The sequence below is a fragment of the Nanorana parkeri genome, unplaced genomic scaffold (assembly GCF_000935625.1).
Source record: "Nanorana parkeri isolate BGI_ZX_2015 unplaced genomic scaffold, ASM93562v1 scaffold106, whole genome shotgun sequence".
Lineage (NCBI taxonomy): Eukaryota > Metazoa > Chordata > Amphibia > Anura > Dicroglossidae > Nanorana > Nanorana parkeri.
In genome coordinates, this window is record NW_017306374.1 from 291,030 (window position 1) to 312,397 (window position 21,368).

General features: G+C 42.0%; 1 protein-coding gene across 2 annotated transcripts in view; it reads right to left on the minus strand.

Annotated features, from left to right (window-relative positions):
• Positions 1 to 3,290: 3,290 nt before the first annotated feature.
• LOC108784274 (cytochrome P450 4B1-like) overlaps positions 3,291 to 21,368 on the minus strand; it is a 30,494-nt gene continuing 12,416 nt past the window's right edge. The window contains exons 4-12 of one of the 2 annotated variants that reach the window (XM_018553030.1): positions 20,792 to 20,919; positions 19,008 to 19,132; positions 17,905 to 18,056; positions 16,234 to 16,340; positions 13,418 to 13,608; positions 9,079 to 9,212; positions 7,395 to 7,459; positions 4,714 to 4,796; positions 3,291 to 3,481 (exon numbers count right to left, since the gene is read on the minus strand). In XM_018553030.1, coding sequence (XP_018408532.1) covers positions 3,304 to 3,481; positions 4,714 to 4,796; positions 7,395 to 7,459; positions 9,079 to 9,212; positions 13,418 to 13,608; positions 16,234 to 16,340; positions 17,905 to 18,056; positions 19,008 to 19,132; positions 20,792 to 20,919 — 1,163 coding nt within the window. In that variant the 3' untranslated portion in view covers positions 3,291 to 3,303. Of the gene's footprint in view, positions 3,482 to 4,713; positions 4,797 to 7,394; positions 7,460 to 9,078; positions 9,213 to 13,417; positions 13,609 to 16,233; positions 16,341 to 17,904; positions 18,057 to 19,003; positions 19,133 to 20,791; positions 20,920 to 21,368 lie in introns of both variants that reach the window. The other variant, XM_018553031.1, reaches the window with a different exon arrangement.

Here is a 21,368-nt window from a genome sequence, read left to right on the forward strand (position 1 = left end):
AATGTAATAAAATAAAAATCGATAAAAAAATAAAAATAAAATAATAAAATTTAAAAAATAAAAAAATTATAAATTAAAAAATAATAAGATAAGTTAAAAAAAGGAAAAAAGAAATAAATATTTTAAAAAAGAAAAAATGTGATTAAAAAGTAAAAAAAAAATAATAATAAAAAAAATAATAAAACCAACCCTGTCTCCCCGGCCACCTGGTTGCCATTCTCCAATGAAGGAGGGGGACGATGACGCATTTAGGAACCTGGCCTTGGGGTAGCAGAGAGAGTAGATCCACACTGACTGTGAGAAATATGGAAAATGCCATTAGTCATCTCCTTCTGGAAATGCTCATTGCCTGACTTCAGTGCTTCCTCACTAACTGGAACATGCATGTAGATTAGATAGAGTGAAGTCAGGACTCCAGATCTGCATACTTGTTCTAAGTCAATGACTGAGAAAGTACTAAAGCCAATGCATTATCATGACAGCCAGGACATTTGCATTTACAGGAGGAGAGATTAGCACTGAGAACATTAGTACCTCATCACTAAATGTTCCTCATAACCCTCGGTTACTGTTGGTGCGGAATGCTGTCCGTTATGTTAAGAGGAATGCTTTGAGCTGGACAGAATATCTAATCCCAATATTTACAAGACCTTTGTTTCTCTTTGCATTGTACTATTGATTGACCTTGTTGCTGTGTCTACATGACTGTGCAACACAATTGACGTCCCCCTTCTTCCCCGCTATACTGTATCTTCCTAGGTATACTGGACCAGACAACCATGCATCGCCTCTACTGCACTCTAGGGCTCCTGCTCCACTTTTGTATTTTCTCACGATCCCCACAAGGCTCTGCAGGATGATTCGCCACTAACGTTTCACTACATACCGGATGTGAAGGCAACAGCCTCATCACTGACAAACATACCAGGCTGTATTATAGAAATCTAAGAATCAACTGTTCATGGTCAGCTTTGGCTGTCCGAGATTGACATGTGACCCCACTTCAACTAAGCACAAAGGACCCCACTTGAACCTTTGCTTGGACTTAATACGGGGGGATTGACATTCCTCCCCCCATTCCCTTTATAAATACCTTAGTTGGTAGGATGAGATTTGTCTTTATACCACCTTTATTTTATTATAAAGCTACATGACCCTCTCCTTTTTTCTGCCTCCACCGATCCCCCTTCCCAATTCACCTCATACTCCTTTCAAAGCCACTACCTACTGTATGTCTACCCCACACCCAGATGCTAGGGTGTTGTAGTAATCCCCCAGTTGTACCCAGATATTGTTAGTCCTCATTTTGTCAAACTCTTCAACTTTCCTGAAGAAGGAAACAATTCAGCCCCTTTCTTGTCTCCACACATAGTGCAATGATTCCCAAGCACAATAAAGATGCTGCTGACTTTTGACTAATAACTGTCTGATTTTCCTGATCAACCCTCCTTAACACATTTCTCTCCTCCCTAATCCATACCGATCAGGTTGGGTTGGTTCCCTACCGTCAAGCAAGTGACAATGTCTGCCAAATCACCCAGCTGATCCATCTAATATAGCAAAAGCACATCCCAGGATTCCTCTTATTCTCTAGTATTTTTAAAGCCTGTGGCACTGTGACACGGGATTTTCTGCATTACAGGCAGTCCCCGACTTACAAAGAGACACTGTGATCTCACTTATGTAGGACAATGTGATAGTTTCTCTGAAAAGGTCCTGATTAAGTCATACTCACCACAATACTGCCTACCATAGGGAAATTCCGGTTTCAACAATAATTCCCTACATTTGCATTGTCTGGCACTGGTAGGTAAACATTCACTGCTTCGAAATAGTGAATTGTTTATTTTATTAATTCCTATATCTTCTGATATGGCAAATAACAATAGCAATAGCAGGAAATTTGCATTTACAGGAGGAGAGGTCAGCACTGAGAACCTTAGTACCTCCTCACTACAGGTTCCTCTTAACCTTAGATTAAGACAATCTGATTTGCTCAAACAATGCATTAAGAGGAATGCTTTTACCTGTACAGAATATTTAATCCCAATATTTACAAGACCTTCGTTTCTCTTTGCATTATATTATTGATTGACCTTGTTGCAGTGTCTTCATGACTGTGCAACACAATTGAGGTCCCCCTTCTTCCCCACTATACTGTACTTTCCTAGGTATACTGGACCAGACAACCATGCATCAACTCCATTGCACTCTAGGTCCCCGGTACTTGCAGTACCTGGCTCCTGCAGAACTTTTATACTTATACATTACTTAACTATGGTATTACCTGAACTTCCTGTACTGTTATGATTGTTCTGTTCTTCAAGACACCTTGGGGCAACATGGACCCCCCCTTCCCAGAATAATCCCAGTTTTTCAACTCCCATTTAGTAGATTACCATCAGTTAAACTGGCCATACACCAGTAGAGTTTTGTTAAAAGAAATGGTTTTTGGAATGCTCTTTCAATTTTCTAATAGTTGATGGGATCAAATCAATGATCGATTTCGACCATAGTGATGAAAAAATCGAAAGGGGCAGGATGAAAAATCTACACCTTTACTACCATTATATATACGGAGCTCTTCAACAGCTGATTTGGTTGTTTTGTTTGATTAACAGGTAAACCTCTATTTGGGAGAACACTCACATTTCAGAATTTTGTAATGTTCCAGACCCTGAGCAGGAATACTGCACCTGTACCATATTTTACACAATGGGCTCATTGGGGTTAATTTAGTAAAGGAAATATCCCTTGCAAAGGGAACAGCTTATTTGCGTTAGTAAATCAACCCTAGAAGATCTGTTGTCCGCACACCATTCTGCTTCAGAATGTCCTTTTTATTCATATTCCTTTAGCGTGACATGTGAATGCAACGTTTCGGGGGCCTCACAGGACCCCTTTGTTAGGCAAAGTAAATCAACCCTATTACATCCCTCCAGCAACTAAAAGAAAACTTTATTCTCTCCTACACCGTGTATTACCGTAACTTTCAGTTGCGACATGCAATCAATGTCCAGTTGACATGGTATATCTCAAAACCCATTAATTGCCATCCTTTGGGGCTCATCCTCTAAACAACTAATCTCTCAGTTGTATTCCCTGCTTGTGACCCCAAAAGCCAGACATCTGACCCATCACAAAAAACCCTCCTGGGAAAGTGAAGAGCACAATGAAGGCTTGGATGAAGCCCTGGAGATATACAAATCCATCTCACCTAAAATATTCATATAATTGTTTATTACATATAAAGTACTATAACAATGAAGCAGCATCACATGATAAATCACACAAATGAAATTCTTAGTTTTTCTGTGGTATTTTCTTCAGATATACGTGGACACCATTTACAGATCGTAGAACTAGCTGGGGGACTTTCTTTGGCACTTTTTCAGGGTCCGGGCTCAGTTCAAATCTCTGTAACGTCAATGCGAGGGCGACTTTTATCTCATGCATAGCAAAGTTCTGTCCGATGCAGTTTCTGGAATGTACAATGCAATAGTCATCTAATAATCAGCTATAAATGTAAGCCAATGAAGAACATCTACGTACAGTAGTGGCCATTTTGTCATGATAGCCAATTTTCTCAAGAATTCAGCCTAAGGGCTCCACTAGATAATAGTTATTCCCATTAGGCTTCAACAGTTTCAGGATCCAGAACAGTTTTAAGGCTCTAGAAGTGGCTGTGTGTACTCAGTGCAGACTAATGGTCAGATTTCAGTTAAAGAGACACTGTCATCTCACTCATGTAGGACAATGTGATAGTTTCTCTGAACAGGTCCTGATTAAGTCATACTCACCACAATACTGCCCACCATAGGGAAATTCCGGTTTCAAGAATAATTCACTGCATTTACATTGTCTGCCACTGGTAGGTAAACATTCACTGCTTTGAAATTGTGAATCATTGATTATATTTATTCCTATATCTTTTGATATGGCAAATAACAGATGTTTTAGCTTAGGGGTCTATCTATAAACCTTTTTTACATTAGATTTACACAACACTTACACATTGTCTAATGGATGTATTTGAGAAATGTGGGTGACAATAGTATGAATCTTTTGTGAAAACATTTATAAACCGAACCTGATGATTAGTGATGAGCCGAACACCCCCGTGTTCGGTTCTAACTCGAACTTTCGAACATGGAAAAAGTTCTAACTCGAACTTAGAACTCAATGCAAGTCTATGGGGGTAGAACTCAGAAATTTAAATGTCCCCATTTTGAAGCCTTATATGCAATTTATTGGCCATAAAAAGTGTATGAATCGAACAGACCGCGACATCCCATAATGTTCGGCGTTCGGCGAATGCTAGAACATGCAATGTTCGAGTCGAACCTATGGTTGACTCGAACATGCAGCCCATCCTTACTGATGATGAAAAATCCACCAGTAACATGCTTTAATGAGCTGATTGGGTGGAATTGATCAAAACTGGAGCAGGCAGAGTCTGGAGCAAGTGCCCATGGCAACCAATCAGTATCTCTCATCAGTTTGCTCAGTTAAGATTTGAAAAAGAGAGATAGAAGCTGATTGGTTGCATTGCAAATCTGCTCCCGATTTTGTCTGCTCAAGTTTTGATAATTTCCCCCATTGTTTCTTAAAGGGTTACTTACCCTAAAAGAGATATTGGCTTAGAAAATGGCAGCTGTAAAACTTGACAGCCATATATGTAATTGATCCCATACTGTCAAATTAGATATATACCTTGATCCAGCTGAGAAAGGAACAAAGGCATATGAATGTCGGCCATTGGAATTCTCTGGTGAAAATCTTAAGGGATCATAAACCTGAAAGCAGAAAATAAATCACAATGTGTGTATCATTTTACATTTATCTCCAGCAACATAAAATACCAAATGGGACAAAAACACAAAGTCTGGGAGTCTACTTTGGAAAACCTAAGCAGCACAAACATTGCAACATTATCAAAGTATATCTATTGGGCTTTACATACACTATAGCGGTGATAAAGCTCTTTATTTTGGATGGAGTGTGAAATGACTGAACCCTGTCAGGTTTTTACCCCTGTGTCCAGGGATTTACCGTCTCTATTTGTCCCATGTTCTGGTGACCATTGTCACTGAAACAGAAAATGATGGGAAATACAACATTTTACAGTTGTCACCAAAACAAGAGATGAGAGCAAAATAGACCCCTTAGACCCTGTTCACACCTTGATGTCTTGTAGCTTGAAGCTACAAAGCACTCAACACATGAAATCCTTTTGTTTTCTATGCTCCTACTCACACCTGAGCATTTTGTCGTAAAAATGCTGGTAGCTTGAAAAAGTAAATGAGCTTCTTTTCAGGCAGATTTGTACACAGGTCATTAGACTGCTGGAGCCCAGGGAAGAAGAGGCTGTGGGGAATGGTCTAGCAGCCTGGCTGGATCAAAGATCAGGTAAGTACTGTATATTTCACTGTTTATATTTGATGCTTTCTTCAGCTCGGCATATTATTGGATAAATATTTTGTATTATAGAAGATATAGTTTTAGTGCTTAGTAGCTCTTTTTCACCTTTTTTTGCATTATCACTGCCACAGATCTTGTTTGTTTATATGTCTAGACTTGTTGTCTTTCTTTAGTTCTGGATAGATTTAGTTGGGAACAATGAAAACTCCCCGCACAGTTGTCACCAAAAAATGTGTCCCCTTTAGAAGATTTCTGATCACTTCTTGCCCTCATGACCATCTAAATAACCCTAACCCAGGTCACCAGGTCACATAGAGGGGTAAACCTCCCCTGTGGGGCCAAAGTGGCAGAGGGACCAAGGGCCTGTCGCGCCAGCAAGCTGTACTTAAAGCACAGAAGCTGGTGTGCTATGTCATGCACTGTGCTGATGCACCAATCCTCGCACTGTTTACCTTTTTTTTTTTTCTTTTTTTAACGCCATCCTGCCCTGAAAAGAATCGCAGAATACCGTACGTTTTCTCGCTGCACACCACTACAACGCATTGGTGTGAACTGTCCCTGTTAAATCAAGGCTTTGTCTATGCATTGGGGCTGCACTAGAAAAGTGGCCAGGGCAGTCCCAATGATTCTGGTGTGAATTGACCCTCAGTTTTCCCCAGTCAAAAAAAGGTTTTGCCTTTACATACACTTTAACATCATCCATACAAATCCAATTCAAAATAGCTTTAAACAAATTCTGAGCAGTAGATACCTACAATGCTTGGAAGAGCCCTGGCTCCATCCAAAAGGCCAATTTATGGATACTTGGCTATTGATTTTGCTTGTGCCAGTGATAGTAATACAACCAATATGTAATGGTTGGGTAATGCATTTTTGAACTTTGTTTCAATCTTTATTATAAATACTCATTGTGAAAAATATATTTAGTACATGGAGTACACAGCCAATGTGCAATGTACTGTCACCTGGACCGGATTTCCCACAAGGTCACTGAGGCCTGGCCTCAGGGCGACAGGGGTGTGGAATCTCTTGACGCCTGGGACTTTCAGTTCCAGCATCGGGTGGGTAGTTGTTTTTTACATTTATCTCTGCTTTGGGCAAACACGACTAAATGTAGAGCCGCTCGTTCATTTACAAGTGATCTCGGCAATGTCACCAGATCACTTGTAATAAGACTGCAAGACTGTCCACCTGCCACCGTGTACCTCTCTCCTTGCCTCTCTCTGGAGATCTTCAGGATGGAGAGCGGAGAGCAGAGCGGAGAACGTCCGTTCTCTGCTCTGCTCCGTGTATACAGTGAGAGGAGAGAGCTGCACCCGTAGCCTTCCGCTCTCAGCCGTCACAGAAGTTCCAGCACAGTGCCCTGCTTGAACTCCTGTATTAATAAAAATAAGTGAAAAATAATAAGAAATAATAATTAAAATAAAAAAATAAAAAAGTGATAACAAAACTTATAAAAAGATAAATAAGTAAAAAATAATAAGATTAAAAAAATATAAAAAATAAAAAAGTAAAAGATAATAAGATAAATACAAATTTTAAACAGTAAAACAAAAAAAATGTATAAATAAAGAAACATTCAAACCAAATTAAAACTAACGCTGCTGCCACCTTATCTGGCTAGCATTCTCTACTGGGGAGGGGTTTGGCAGGGAGGGGGGTGCATTGAGGAACGTGGCCTTGGGGCAGCAGAGATAATAAATCAGGCCTTGACTGTCACATCTCGTAATGTATAACAGACGTTATCATCAACCTTTGAGAAGTACATATCATGGCTCATGCAAACAATATACAGCAAACAATGTAAAAATTGGTGCATTTCATGAAATGGAGACATGACTTGTTTTTTTTTTACATAGCTTTTACTAAATTGCTTTCAATATCATTGGATAAAATAATTCTTAAAAAAGGATAGAACAATCAATTACATATTATTATGATACCCACTCATGTTTTAAGTAGACCGAACTTACCTCTGGATCATCCCAGACACTGGGGCATCTGTTTATGGCATATATGCTCAGAAAAACCATGGAATCTGCCAGATAAAATAAGAACATTGTCTGTAAACCTCGGATGTTAAAGTGGTAAATTAGTATTATTAGATATTTGTTTTTCAGGGGTTACCGAGAATAAATGAGCCCCTAAAACAAAATATAACTTGAAAAGACAGTGAAAAAATCCTAATTTATAAAAGAAGATACCTATCGTTCCTGACCACCAGGTGTGTTGAAACTTCACTCTGTGGCTGATCCCTGCAGGTATTCCACAACACACTTTGGATGTGTATGAATACCTCACAGTGTGAGGTGGGGAGAACAGGTACTCACACCCGGGAGTGTTGGATATCTGCATTGGCCGGAGATTAGCAGTTTGGAGTTTTAGCACATAGGAAAGGTAAGTGTGCAGTATCTTCTATTACAGGCTGGGGTTATGTGAACTCTGACTCTATAGTGACAGAGTCACTTTAAGAACTGTTACCGGCAATCACAAATATGTATTAATCTATGTGAAACTCTGCGCTATTTAACAAACCACCCACTGTGAAATAATCACATTTATTAAACAGCAAATTCCACTGACTGTAAATGTAAAAAAAATACAAGGCACTGCAAGGGTTAAGTGCTCGTTTTGTCTAGGTAGCTAAAATAAAAGAGGCATACTCCCCCGAACCATGATGCCAGCTGGCTGCTAGACCGGTCCCTTCAGCCTGTCTTCTCCTCTGGTCCAGCGGTTTAAGGTCCTGTAAGTCATCACGTCCTACATGATGTGAGGATGCCAAGGGACATTCCATTGCTAGCAGCCAGTCAGTCCAGCAGCCAGTCAGGATCATGGTTCGGGTGAGTATATCTCTGCTATTTTAGCTACCTAGACGAAACGAGCACCTAACCCTTGCAGCGTAGGGCTAGCCCCACTGCAGGGGTTGAGGTTTTTTTTTGCCCTGAGCTCTTCTTTAAGCTTTGAAAATGAAAAACGGAAGCTGATTGGTTGGCATGGGCAACTGCTCAAGATTCTGTCTGCTCCGGTTTTGATAAATTCCCCCCATTGTTTCTTGGGAAAGAGACTTTATTTGGTGATTTTTTTGGGTAGATATTTGTCACTTATATTTAGTATAAAAATATTTGTTGGTTTTGCACACAGGTATATATTTGTATGTTATCAGAAGGAGAAAAATCAAAGTCATCTATGAAAAAGACCAAAACGTCTATGGATAGCACCTAACATAGAGTGATGAGCTCCGGTATGGACAGAATCCTATATGAACCTGAGCTCCTCCGAACCCTGAAGGAACTCCGCCCAAACACAAGAGGAAGCACCTTCTATGACACCCAATCTGGGGAGGGAATTGACCTAATCTGGCCAGGTGACCATAAAAAATACATCAGCACAAGACTCCCACCCCTTTGATTATGTGTCAGCTGTGGGGCAGGGGATGCATCAACCCACAGCTGATGGTGGGGGGAGGGTTCCATTCAAGCCTAAGGTCATCCCTGCTTACATATCCGCAGAACTTATTAGGAGAAAGTACTGGTTTGTAGCACCTGCAATTAGTAATACGAAATATAGACTGCTGTGGGAATTACTTTACATATCGTTACATTTCCTGGTGCATTGTCTAGGCACATTCAGCAGGCATAAGGAATTGTGATGACTGACCTTTAGGCAAGCTCCGGCCATCAGGGAAGGTGACGGGTGAGGCAAGTTGACGGGCCACTCCTGGCACTGGTGGATATAGGCGCATGCTCTCCTTAATACACATGGTGGTGTATGGCATCTTACCCAGATCATCCCTGATCACACACAAAAATAAAATATAAAAAATGTATAAAACTCAAACCTAGGCAGTTTTAATTTAATAATCTCCTGCATTACTTAACTGCAAGCTGCAATACTTAACTCTTTTCTGGTGTTGTCACCTGCAGAAATGTAATTCTCTGACTAGATGTCCTCAGTCTTCCAGGTTGAATGGCACTCAGAAGACTAAGCACAACCTGTAAGTGCAAGGTGTCATGGACCCACCTACTGGTGGACATCACCACAGCCCTTCGTTCATATAGAGTGATACACTCTGCATCATTGAGGACTGCCATTAGCTGAAGAAGATGCAAAGAATAAGAGAATATGTATGTCGCATGTCATGTGACCAGTCTATAAAATGTGGTAAGGTAAGTATAAACCAAATACAAAAGTATAGAATACATGTGAGGGGTGGGGAAGCCTCATTGTTTATACACTCAGCATTCTAGCACTGCGTAATGATACCCTATCTACTGTACCACATGGGTTAAGGCATAGCTAAAGTCCCCTGTATGACATTCTGATCAAGTGTCAAATTCAGGTTTTATGTGATTCACAAGTCTCATAAAGTAAACAAAAAACTTTCTTTACCTTCCCTGACTGTAGCAAATCCTCCTTTTTTGAGTCTCACAATCTTTCCCTCCCAGACACTGCAGCTCACAGTGGGAGGGTTTCCGCAACAAAGCCAGTGCTGTCAATCAAGTAAGCAGTGGGCGGGACTAGGTGTGGCCAGGTGCTGCTACAGGATTGGGAATCAGCAGTGACAAAGCTGTCACTTTGTCAGTGATGGCCACCTCTCCGAAACATATTTCATCCCACTGTAGTGTATGCAGGCACAACCTACAAGAGTGGCAATTCTTAATTCAGGATACTTCATCACAGGAAGCTTCTTTAGGTGCACTTCACTATGAGAAACAACAAGTATTTGTGGGACTTTGCAAGGGGACAAACTGTGCGTGCAGATGCATTTATAATTAAGTGTTGCAGCAAATATTTTGTTTTAATTGGCCATCGTTTTACTTTAATATTACTTTTTCCCTGTAGTATCATGAACTATCCATCTTTTCCTGGTCACAGGACCCATTCACACCACATCTAGTTCATCTGCAGACCAGACCAGATTGTTTCCGGACCCAAAATGCATCCTAATGTATCCCTATACTATTTCTGACCTCTATTCACACCAGCGCAGTCTGTTTCAGACCAGAAAAATACTGCATGTCTCATTTTATCTGGTCTGGAATGCACTGGAACTACAGACAGATTCACACCATTTTCCGGACCAGGTGTGGTCCGGAAAATGGTGTGAACCTGCCCTAATTCTATCATTAATAAGGCAGGGTGCCATTCCAACCCCTACTTCCCACCCACCATTAAAACTGCTTAAACTGACACCAAACTCAGGAGTTAAACCTTAAAAATACATTCAAGCACCTTCATTATTAACCAAAATGTATCTTATTTGTATATCAATCCTTAAATCATCTCTGAATTCATGCTGACACTGTCCTTCCTTCTGAATGTGGGCTTTTTTTGTTCCCCATGGTCCCTGTGTGTGTTGTAAAGTAGTCACTGCTCCAAGCTCACTCCTGTGATGGACTATAATCTCAATACAAATCAGTAAACTAAACATGAGATTGTAGTCCATTACAAGAGTGAGCTTGGAGTGGTGACTACTCTACAACACACACAGGGACCATGGGGACAAAAGTAGCCCCCTCCAGAAGGAAGGACAACGTCACCACCAATTCAGAGATGATTTGAGGATCCACAGCCGAGTGATACACAAATAAGATAAATTTTTGGTAATAGTTGAGGTACTTGAATGTATTTCTAAGGTTTAACTCCTGAGTCTATTGTCACTTTAAGGGCTCAGTCCACCCAAATCTGTTAATGTTGTGCATGAACAAAAGTGGGTTTAACCAACTAGACCCTTATACATGGAATTCTTAGCTGTAAGCCTCTCCCATTACAAATCCAAGTTTGGAAGTCTCATCCCTTCTGCTGCATTCTCTGTAGTGAATAAACACAGAATCCAGCAGTGGCCCTGGAAAAGCATGTGCAGAGTTCCATATTTTCATAAACGTTTTGAAAATCACAGAACAGGTCTGTCAAAATCCAGTTGATTCAGAATATACATTACCATAGGTGTGCACAGACTATTGCATTAGGGTGAGCATACAAACAAACACATGCGTTATGTGACCATCCACCCGGCTTCCTGATTGGATGGGAAACTGCAGCCACGCTCCCTCGCAGCTTTCCAGGCACCGAGGACTGCGGCTGTTATGTGAGGAATGTAAGAGGCAAGTACTACTGTGTTCTGTATCGCTGAGCCGGTCAGAGAGATCTTTGTTATCTCTCCACCGACTCAGTGACTGAAAACACGACGTCCACTGTTGTGGTTTCGGAGATGCACTCGCCTATGTACATTATATTTTAGCAGTGCAGTGTTGAATTAATTCCAAATGGTTAATACACCCCACAGTGGGAGCAAATTAACTTCAAAGTCTGTTCTCAGTGGACAGCAGTCTCTGCATCTGCATCCCAATTAGCACAGCCTGGTCTCTGAGACAAATGTTTCTATCTCTGTCATTGAGGATTCTGGAAAATGTATTGAATTATTACTCCCATTATGTGCACTGCACAATAATAAAATGATAAAATGTTGTGCAAGACCCAGGTTGTGCAGAGATGAGATGTTAGACTCCAAACATTCCATCAGGGACGTGCGGTCAGGGGAGGCAGGGGAGGCAGAGCCTCACCTAGTATTATGGAGGAAAAAGCTGTCAGCTTCAACTCTGAAGCTGACAGCTTTTCTCTATTTAGATCGGCTTGTAACAGGTTACACAGCAGGGAAAGCCTCCCCACTGTGTAACCTGTCATGGACCGAGCGCTGCCTGTTAATTACAGGCAGCGCTGCATCCGGCTTTTGACAGGTAGTTAGGTTACACAGCAGCGGGCTTCCCTACTGCTTGTGTAACCTAACTAGTGAGGCAAGAGATGCCTCTACTCTTTGTTAGAGGCGTAAGCTCTGTAGATGGTTTGGACCAATGGCAAAGCGCCATTGGTCCAAGCTGTCCAATCAAAAAAAAGAAAAGAAATCCCACATCGATCTCGATGCCTCAGCAGTGACGAGCAAGTGAGGGACCGAGAGGCTCCTCCCTGTCTCCTCCCTCCCTTCTTCACATTAGCCGGGGCTTCGTCGGGATGGGGGTGGGGCTTAGGTGGGATGTGGGAGTAGCTTCAGCATGCTTGTGGCAGGGCTGGGTTTGGTGGGGGCGGGCTGGGGAATGCCTCACCAAGAAACGACTGTACCGCATTTCACTGCATTCCATGCTTTATTGTAGATATGGGAGAGAATTGATAATGTGGGTCCTTTTTATGTTGCTACTGGTTCTGCTAAGTGTAAAGTATCTGCATACATAGCAGAACATCTTAAAACTAATATTCTTACTTTTGGATTCAACATTCATAACTCAACACAGTTATGAGAGCTTGAAGATCTTGATAACCAAAATCCTACCAGTGCTAATTGCGAAAGATCCAACAGCCAACCTATTCCATCCCATTGTATAGTCTGAGTGGGTGACAACTCACTTTGATCTCTAAGGTATAAAATGGAGATCTGCAATCAAATCTTGGTCCAATTTGAGGGTTCCCACCTATGTACTATGACTATGTCACCTATGTTGGGGGTATGGTCTACGTGTTTTATACAACCCCTTGGAGAAGGTGAAATACTTTTTCTGCAAGTTTTATCCATTTTATTTTTTATACTGTTTGTGTATTTATGTTTTACTTTGTAACTTCTGCTTTCTGTAACGTTTTGTACCTTTCCCATTCCTGGTTAAGATAGCATGTAAGTGCTGGTAAGAAAAGTGTGTGTGGTCTACTAAATCTTGTGTGCCTCTTTGCTTGAGTGCAGACTATACTGATTGGAGGTGTCAGGACCAAGGCTTCTCGCAAGGTGTGAGTAGTGGCAGCTAAGATATTAGAGTGTGTGTTATTTGTTGTTGCCTATGTCCAGATTGCTGAAATTTGGGTTCTCATGATGATTCGTCAGTATGCTGGTCATTTCCAAGTATGTGCAATGGATTGTGATACCTTGTGCATCTTTCGGCCTCCCTCGCCCCTTTGTGACAGTAGGTCATCCTATTACAGGCATTGATCAGACATTAAGATAACATGTTCTCACCATTCCAAGAATTTTCGACCTCCCAGCAGCTCTCTGATCTCCTCCCGACATTTGTCCTGGTGTTCGGGGTATAAAGCCATACAGTATAATGTCCAGGAGATCCCGCTGGCTGTTGTATCGTGTCCCTCAAACATGAATGTGTCAACCTCTGCACGCAAGTCCTCATCAGACAGACCCTTACCATTTTCATCCTGATGGATTACCAAAATACCATATTAGCAAACCTTCCAACATATTATAATATAAAACTCAGGCCAAGACAAAAGCCCTGGCCTAGTCCATACAGGCTCCACCCAGAAATCATCTTATATGCCCATATTGTGGTGAAATTGGGTGAGCATAGGCATGTTTTATACTCATATCCTAACATCATGAGTGGACTTAAAATTTTGGATTATTGCTGTTGCGAAGTCGAGTTATTCTGCTACTGGCGAAGAATCACACCAAGTGAAGATAACCATTTGCTCTTATGGAAACGCTTCCCTGTTGGGACACGGTGCTGCAAATTCTCAACCACTAGCAAAGGAGCAGAAAGAGATATCTCACTGGTCTGGCTAGCAAACAAACGAATATGGATATGGATATGCATAGGAACAGGTAAGTGGTCTGTTAGTCTGTTAGTAAACCTGTTACTGGTTGGTTGTTGCTCTTGTGACATACTCCCTAGAGAAAGTCCTTCTTCCAAGAATATAGGGACTTTTCAGGTACCGCATCAAAGGATTTAGAAATGAAGAAGGTATCATGCCGGACAAAGTTGAATACCGAGCTGTGATTAGGTTCCTTCATTTTCAAGGGAAATCTGACCAAATAATCCATAAAGAGATGTCAGCTGTGTATGGAGAGAACTGTTCATCGTATGAGACTGTCAAACGATGGAAGAGAGAATTCAAGTGTGGTTGCACATATATACTGGATATACAGGCTGGGCAGATTTCCCTTGAAGATGGAGGAACCTAATCACAGCTCGGTACAGAGGCGTAACTAGAACCTTCAGCGCCCTGGTGGAAGAAACCATGAAGGGCCCCCCCCCAACCGCCATGGCACCGCATGTTAACAGGAAGGCTGCCAAGGTCCCCAGCAGGAAGGCAGCCGCTTGTTTAAAATTTTAGTGCGGTGTTCTGTCGAGAACGCTGACCCAGTATCTGCACTTGCTTACAGACGGGATTACCGAGGAAACCGGCATTTATTTACAAAGTAAATACCACAATTAACGGTCACAATTAACCATTCGTTTGTAATGGTTAATTGCGACCGTTAATAATATACCATCCATGGCAGTAAGTGACGGATGGAATATTATTAACGATCACAATTAACGATTTTAATGAAATACTTTGTGAATAAATCCCGGTTTCCTCAATCACACTGGTCTGTGCGCAAACGCAGATGCTGAGGTCGGCAAATTCGACTAAGTCGGCGTTCTCGACAGAGTACCGGTATCTGCATTTAGTATTGGGGCATTTTCATGAGTCTAAGTACTCGTTAAAATGCCCAGTATTGGCAGTGGTGTATCCCTACTTAAAAATATAATGCATTGCTGGGACTATTCTGCAGTTGGAGCTATTCTGCATTGCTGTATAATCATACAGCAATGCAGAATACCACCAGCTATGCGGGACTACAAGTCCCAGCAACACATTATAATAAAAGTCAGGTATGCAGAATACCAATACACCAGCATCCCCCCCCACTATAATGCATTGCTGGGAATTGTAGTCCTACATAGTTGGAGCTATTCTGTATTGCTGTAGAATACCACCAGCTATGCGGGACTACAAGTATTACAATATATTATAATAGCAGACAACACTACAGAATCCCATTACACCAGCATCCCCCCCACACAAGAGGAGAGGGTCCTCACAGCAGAATGTGCTGCCCGGCGGTGCCTGCAGCACATTCTGCGGGACCAGTGACGGCCTCTCTATCCCTGCCGCACAGCCGCCCGTACATGCTGCGCCTTGCAGCGCGGCAGGGAAGGAGCGGCACAATCTGGGGGGCCCTCTTCTTCCTCGCTTCAACTTTGTCCGGCATGACACCTACTTCATTTCTCTTGGCTCTAACTATAATTCACCACGACCTACAATAACACAATTTCAGATCCCTAGCACATCTAGATCATGGTGAGGGTAAGAACTTATTGGCCTCCCCTTGTAGAATCTCTCTCCCTCCCTGATATAGGTTTAGTTAGTATCTCATATCAGCATGTTGTGTCTGTTTAATGCTATGGATTTTATGCCTGTGTCATGCATGGATTTCTGTTGCCAATTGAGCCTATTCCCCCTTATACTATTTATTTAACTTTGCTGTGCTGCTTCTTGTCCTGTATTAGCTGCCATTATGGGCAACAAAATCACACTTAGTAGGTGTCTTCTACGAGATTCTTGGCCAGAAAGGCAACGGTGGGTCACTTTGCCCCCTTAGTCCAAAGAGAAACAGGGGGACTGCCAACAGAGATCTTCTTGTGAAAATGCTAGCCACCTAGCTGTTATGCTGACCTCTGGCTTCAATGTATCCTGAGACACTGACCAAGAACAAATGCAGATTGGCAACTCACACTTATTCCAGGTCAGTGACTCCAAGGTTTGGAGTAAGAGGATCAGCATTATAGCCAGGAAAATCGTATTTACAGAATGACAAGTCAACAATGAGAACCCACATTTGTTTGGAAAGGTTTCCTTGATAACAATTCTATTTTAATCATCTACTAAAATCTTACATATGGATACTGTTAAAACCTTAGATGCAGGATTCATTTGATGAAAATGATGTCATCTATGTCAAGTAGTCCATCTATTTTAGTATGGATTTGGTACCTTGGCATACAGAAGAATGTCAAGAAAGTCCAAGTGTCTCTTCTGGCTGATCTTCTCCAGCTCGCTGTCCTGTTTAAGAGATTCTTTCCGCTTTTCGATCACATTTTCTGTATCGGAAAAACATGTTACAGTTGTTGTTTCTGTGCTGCCACCGCCAATGTTATATTCAGCTATTTCCATGATATTGCTATGTATTGCATTGTATATTATTATGTTGAGGTAGGTCAGGTGCAACACTTTGCCCAATCACGGCACAGTGCACTGTAAGAGCCATGAATTGGCAAAGTAATGATGACTTTGCCCAATCATAGCTCACAGCTAAGTCCCAGCCCCACACTGTATAAGGCTGCTTACACCACAACCTTATGTAGTGTTTTGCTGGAGGTAATGATAGAGCTAGGTGTAGTAGGTATAGTCAGGTGTAGTGTAAGCTAACTAGGTGTCAGTGCTTTATGCAGCATGTTAGTACTATATACAGTACTTGTAAAGTTTTTGTTTAGAAGCGCCAGGGGCAATCCTTATCCCTCACAAGGAAGAAGTGCTGGGCATATGTGCAGGGCGCAACCCCAGTACAGTTAGGGGAACTGGGACATCTGAAAAAAAAGCACAAAGAGGGGCGCCTTTCCTGGTGCAGATATGTTTATTCCAATAAGCAGGTTTAAAAAGTAAACTGGCTTTAAAGCACCTGTTGTTACTTTCATCAAATGTCTGTAAAAGAGACACCAGAATTCATCCAAAATATCTCTAACCTTGTTTCGAGTGTCCTAAAATGTGGCCTCTTCACACAGCCTGCCTCCCCAAGCAGTTGTTTACAAGATTAAGGGAAAACCAATTACCGGCAATTGAAATGTCATTTTTTTCTTCATAAGTGTCACTTTTTGCTGCAGCAGGTTCTATATATATACATTGTACAGATGTGCTACTTTACAGGCAGTTTAAGGGGACCCCCGGGGCACGATATTTAAAGGAATTTTTCGTTTTCATTGTTTTACTTTAAGCGATGTTAAAATCACTGCTCCTTTAAAAACTGTATTCTTTTTTAATGTTTTTTTTGCATTGATACATGTACCCCAGGGCAGTACCCAAATCCTCATACCTATTGTATGGCCAATAACTTCCATATACTGTAAGCCTTCCAAATGGGGACATTTGATTTTCCGAGTTCTGGTCCCATAGACTTTCATTGAGTTCTAAGTTCGAGTTAGAACTTTTTCCATGTTCTAAAGTTTGAGTTAGAACTGAACTCAGGTGTGTTCGGCCCATCACTAATTATATGAGCTAGCCCACATTGCAGACACTAGGCTTGGAAGATCTTTGTCTTTTTACACTTCATGTGACCAGCCAACATCCTCTGTAATGTACGTCGAGAAGTAAAACTATGCTATATGGGATTTAAGCTTTTTGTGTCTTATTGGAGAGTTACACTGTCTGTGGATTGCGCTATTCCAGCTGGTGACCATACTGCCTGGAAGGGTCACGGTCCAAAGGAGGTACTGTATGTCAAATAATAAAGCGGCTCTTGAAACAGAACAGTTTCAATTAAATGAACATCGTGATGTTATAATGGATATTATGTTGTTATTTTCCCTTTAGAAAATTTACTGCAGGTCAGTGACTGATCTAGTGCTGAAGCCAGAGACAGCCAAACAAATAGCATAAGTTGACACTTACCTGTGTGTTCATGAGCTGTTCTTAGTGCCCTTCGGAAGCGGAATCCTTGGGGGCTCAGGTTGAAGATGAGATCACTATGGTAGGGGAAGAAGCGGAATCGTCGATCCACCAGATAGGACAGCTCATACACAGCCTTGATGTATTCACTCTCACTGTGAGGGGACACAATGTGAGAAGTCTATGCCATGCAATAATCTCTTTCAGCCACCAGCTGTCCTCATAGCAAAAAGCCAAAGGGTCGGTTCACACTAGATGCGTCAACGCAGTCCTAACGCATAGACAAGGCAAGTCGCCTTGCTTAGACCCCATTCACACTGAGTGACATGAAAAATTGCGCGTTTTCCGCGTGATTTAGAGCTGAGCAACATGAGCTACATTGAGCTACATCGAACTACATTGCACATTTATTTGCGCTACGTAGCGCGACTTTTGGGAGGGACTTCGTCGCTGCTACATTGGGCTGCAACCAATCAAAAGTGGTCTTGATGTTACATCATTCCTTCCTTCCATATTACTGTGCAAAAATGACATTTCTGTATCGCGCGGCAAAGTCGTGCAATATCGCCGGTAATGCGCAACATTGAGCGACACCATTGGGTCTATTGGGGCCAAATTGCGTGACATCCGCCGAAAAATAGGTCATATTCGAGCTACAAGCTTGAGCGATGAGCTACAGGAGACATTGAGCTGTGAACAGCTCCATTGAAATGCATTGGAAAAGCTACATTGAGCGACATTGCGTGGAAATCGCGTGACAAACCGCTCAGTGTGAAAGGGGTCTTACTACAGAGTTAGTTTACATCATTAGCAAAAAGTAGCAACAAAGTGCTACAGACAGTACTTTTTTCAGCCCACCCCCCACCCCCCCATGTTGCAGTGCAGTACTCCGCATCGCAATGTGCTGGGGGAAATAGAACTGAATAAAATACCACTTTGGGATATTTTAATTTAAAAAAGTACACAGTGCGATCTGCTGACATTCCGATTCACATTGCACCGCTTCCCTTCAGTGCACACCAACGGATGAATAGCAGTGCATGCTGCTGGTGTGAATGGAGCAGGAAAAATAAAAAATCTTTTAATACCGCTCAGAAGATACTGACCTGTCATTCTGGCAGTTGCTCTGGTAACTGAAGGCACACTTCATAATGCTGTCCAGCGTCATGAGGCTGACATGATGGAACAGTTCTAAAGACTTCTTCTCTGAGACCAGACTCTCCCATTTGTCCTAATAAAGATCAAAGAAGAAAGATTATGTTAATACAACAATTTTTCAGACTACATCTATCATTTTTGTTTGTTTTGGATAGAGTAGGGAAAATAAACTCTTCTGTCTGGTTTTCATTAAGGATGCGCTAAAATGGAATTTTTAAGCCGAAATCAAACCCAAAAATGATGTTTTAAAAAAAACATTTTCATTTTTTTTAAATTATTTAATTTTTATTTATTTTATTTTTACTGTACTGCCGGGGGCTCTGGGGAACCATCAGGGGTCTAAACAGACCCTGTCCATTCATAAACTGTGGAAATAGTACCAGTTACTATATCCACAATCCTGAATGAACAGGAAGTGTTCATTTATAACTGGGGACACAGTAAGCATACTATTTAAAGCACATTATTTACAAACACTCAGCGATCAGTCCTGATCACTAAGCGCTTGTATTCCGCTCTTCACCCTGTCTCCTCCGCCTGTCACTGCGGGGCAGTGCGGGAGGAGAGCTCAGCCTCCTGTGACAGGTCTCTCCTCCCCGCACTGCTCTTCTTGGCATCCTGTGCGGTCTCCTCCCCGCTGGACACCGGTCTGTGCCCCCTCGGATCCCCACTGCCTCTGCCGACACAGGTGGGAAAGAGCAGCGGGCATCAGAGGGCACACAGACCGGCGTCCAGCAGGCACAAGAGAAGCTAGAGATGCACGGAATTTTCTGAAGCATTTTTGGCCGTTATGGTACTTTCAGCATTTTGCCCAAAGTACCATTTTTGGCCAAAATGTTTTGGTTGCCAAAATTTGGGTGAATCCATAATTTTCATTGCTGCCTGTGACCACACTGGTGAGATTTTCCCTCATTTCCTGTCTCTGTGATTCCAGGTGAAGAAATGGGAGGTACCGTTGTCACTAGAACAGGAGCACACAGACATCAATAAAAACACTGTCAATTCTAACCCTTCTTCACTCTACAATTTTTTGTTCTGCTTTGACAACAAGTGAGGGGAAATCACGCCTGTAGGAACACAGCAATAAAACCCTAACAGAGGCTCTAATTCTTCCTTGTTCTAACCAAATTAAATTAAAAAACGTTTTGTGTGGAGTTGGGCTTTACACATTTAAACATGAGTTTTGTAACCTTTAAAGTAAACCATTTATAAGAGAAGTATGGGGCCTGACACATGTCTTGTCCCTCCCCCACCCTGTGACTGGACAGTGAAAGGAGAAGCAGCAGACTGATGAGTTCATCTCTCCGTCACCTGGCTCTCTACTCCTATCAGTGTGTTTTTTGTTAGTAAATTATCACTGCAGCAAAACTGATCCTTGAGCTGCTTATATATCACCCAATCTAAGCTCTGCTGTACAAGATCTGCAACCGGCTGATATGAAGTTATATTCAGGTACCTACACTGCTTGAATTTGTTGATTAGAGAGTTACATTAATTTGTGTTTCTTTTATCTGCCTGGAGTTCAGTTGCAACTTGCTTTGGGTCAGCTACTCAACTGTTAGATCAACATGATTGCCGGGGCACTAGCCTTTTTAGAAGGAGAGATCAGTAATGGCAGTATTTGGAAATTCATTACAGGTCAGTTTCCCCCTTTTGGGAAAATGGTGGGCAACTCCTCACTAGCTCACCCTCTACAAGGCTAGTCTGCATCCTAACACTGATTGCTCCTTACCAGCATCACATTAGCGCAGTCTGACATCACTCTCACATATGGTTTCAGAACATCATAATGGAACCCCGGGGTCAGCAGCTTGCGGTGCTGGAACCACTTTGCACCAGACAACACTAATAACCCTTTCCCTGCATAACAAAAGTAGGAGGATCAGAGAAAAAGATGTATACAACCATAATTACATGTTCAGTACATGTTCAGTGCATACCACACTGAAAGTAGAACTCCAGGAAATATTTATTTAACTCTTTTTATTCCTCCCTTCTGTATATAAATAATATTGCCAATCTGTAGTTACCCTCTCACGACTTTCTCCTTGGCCCAGTGCCAGCAGTCCTCTTCAGGGCGGACAACACTCTGTCATTCTGTCCATTTCCTTTGGGCCCAGCCTGTTGTGCACACATCCCTATGGGACACGTCATCACGCAGTCAGGGCTTACAGTACTCAAGGACAAAGAGTCATTAGGTAAGTCCTGGAAGAATGCCCGTACACCCAAATGACACCCAAAGAAAAAGAGCCTCCTGTGCATCACTGGACTGGCTAGAAGACTGAAAAAAGAAAAGTATATATTGGGGG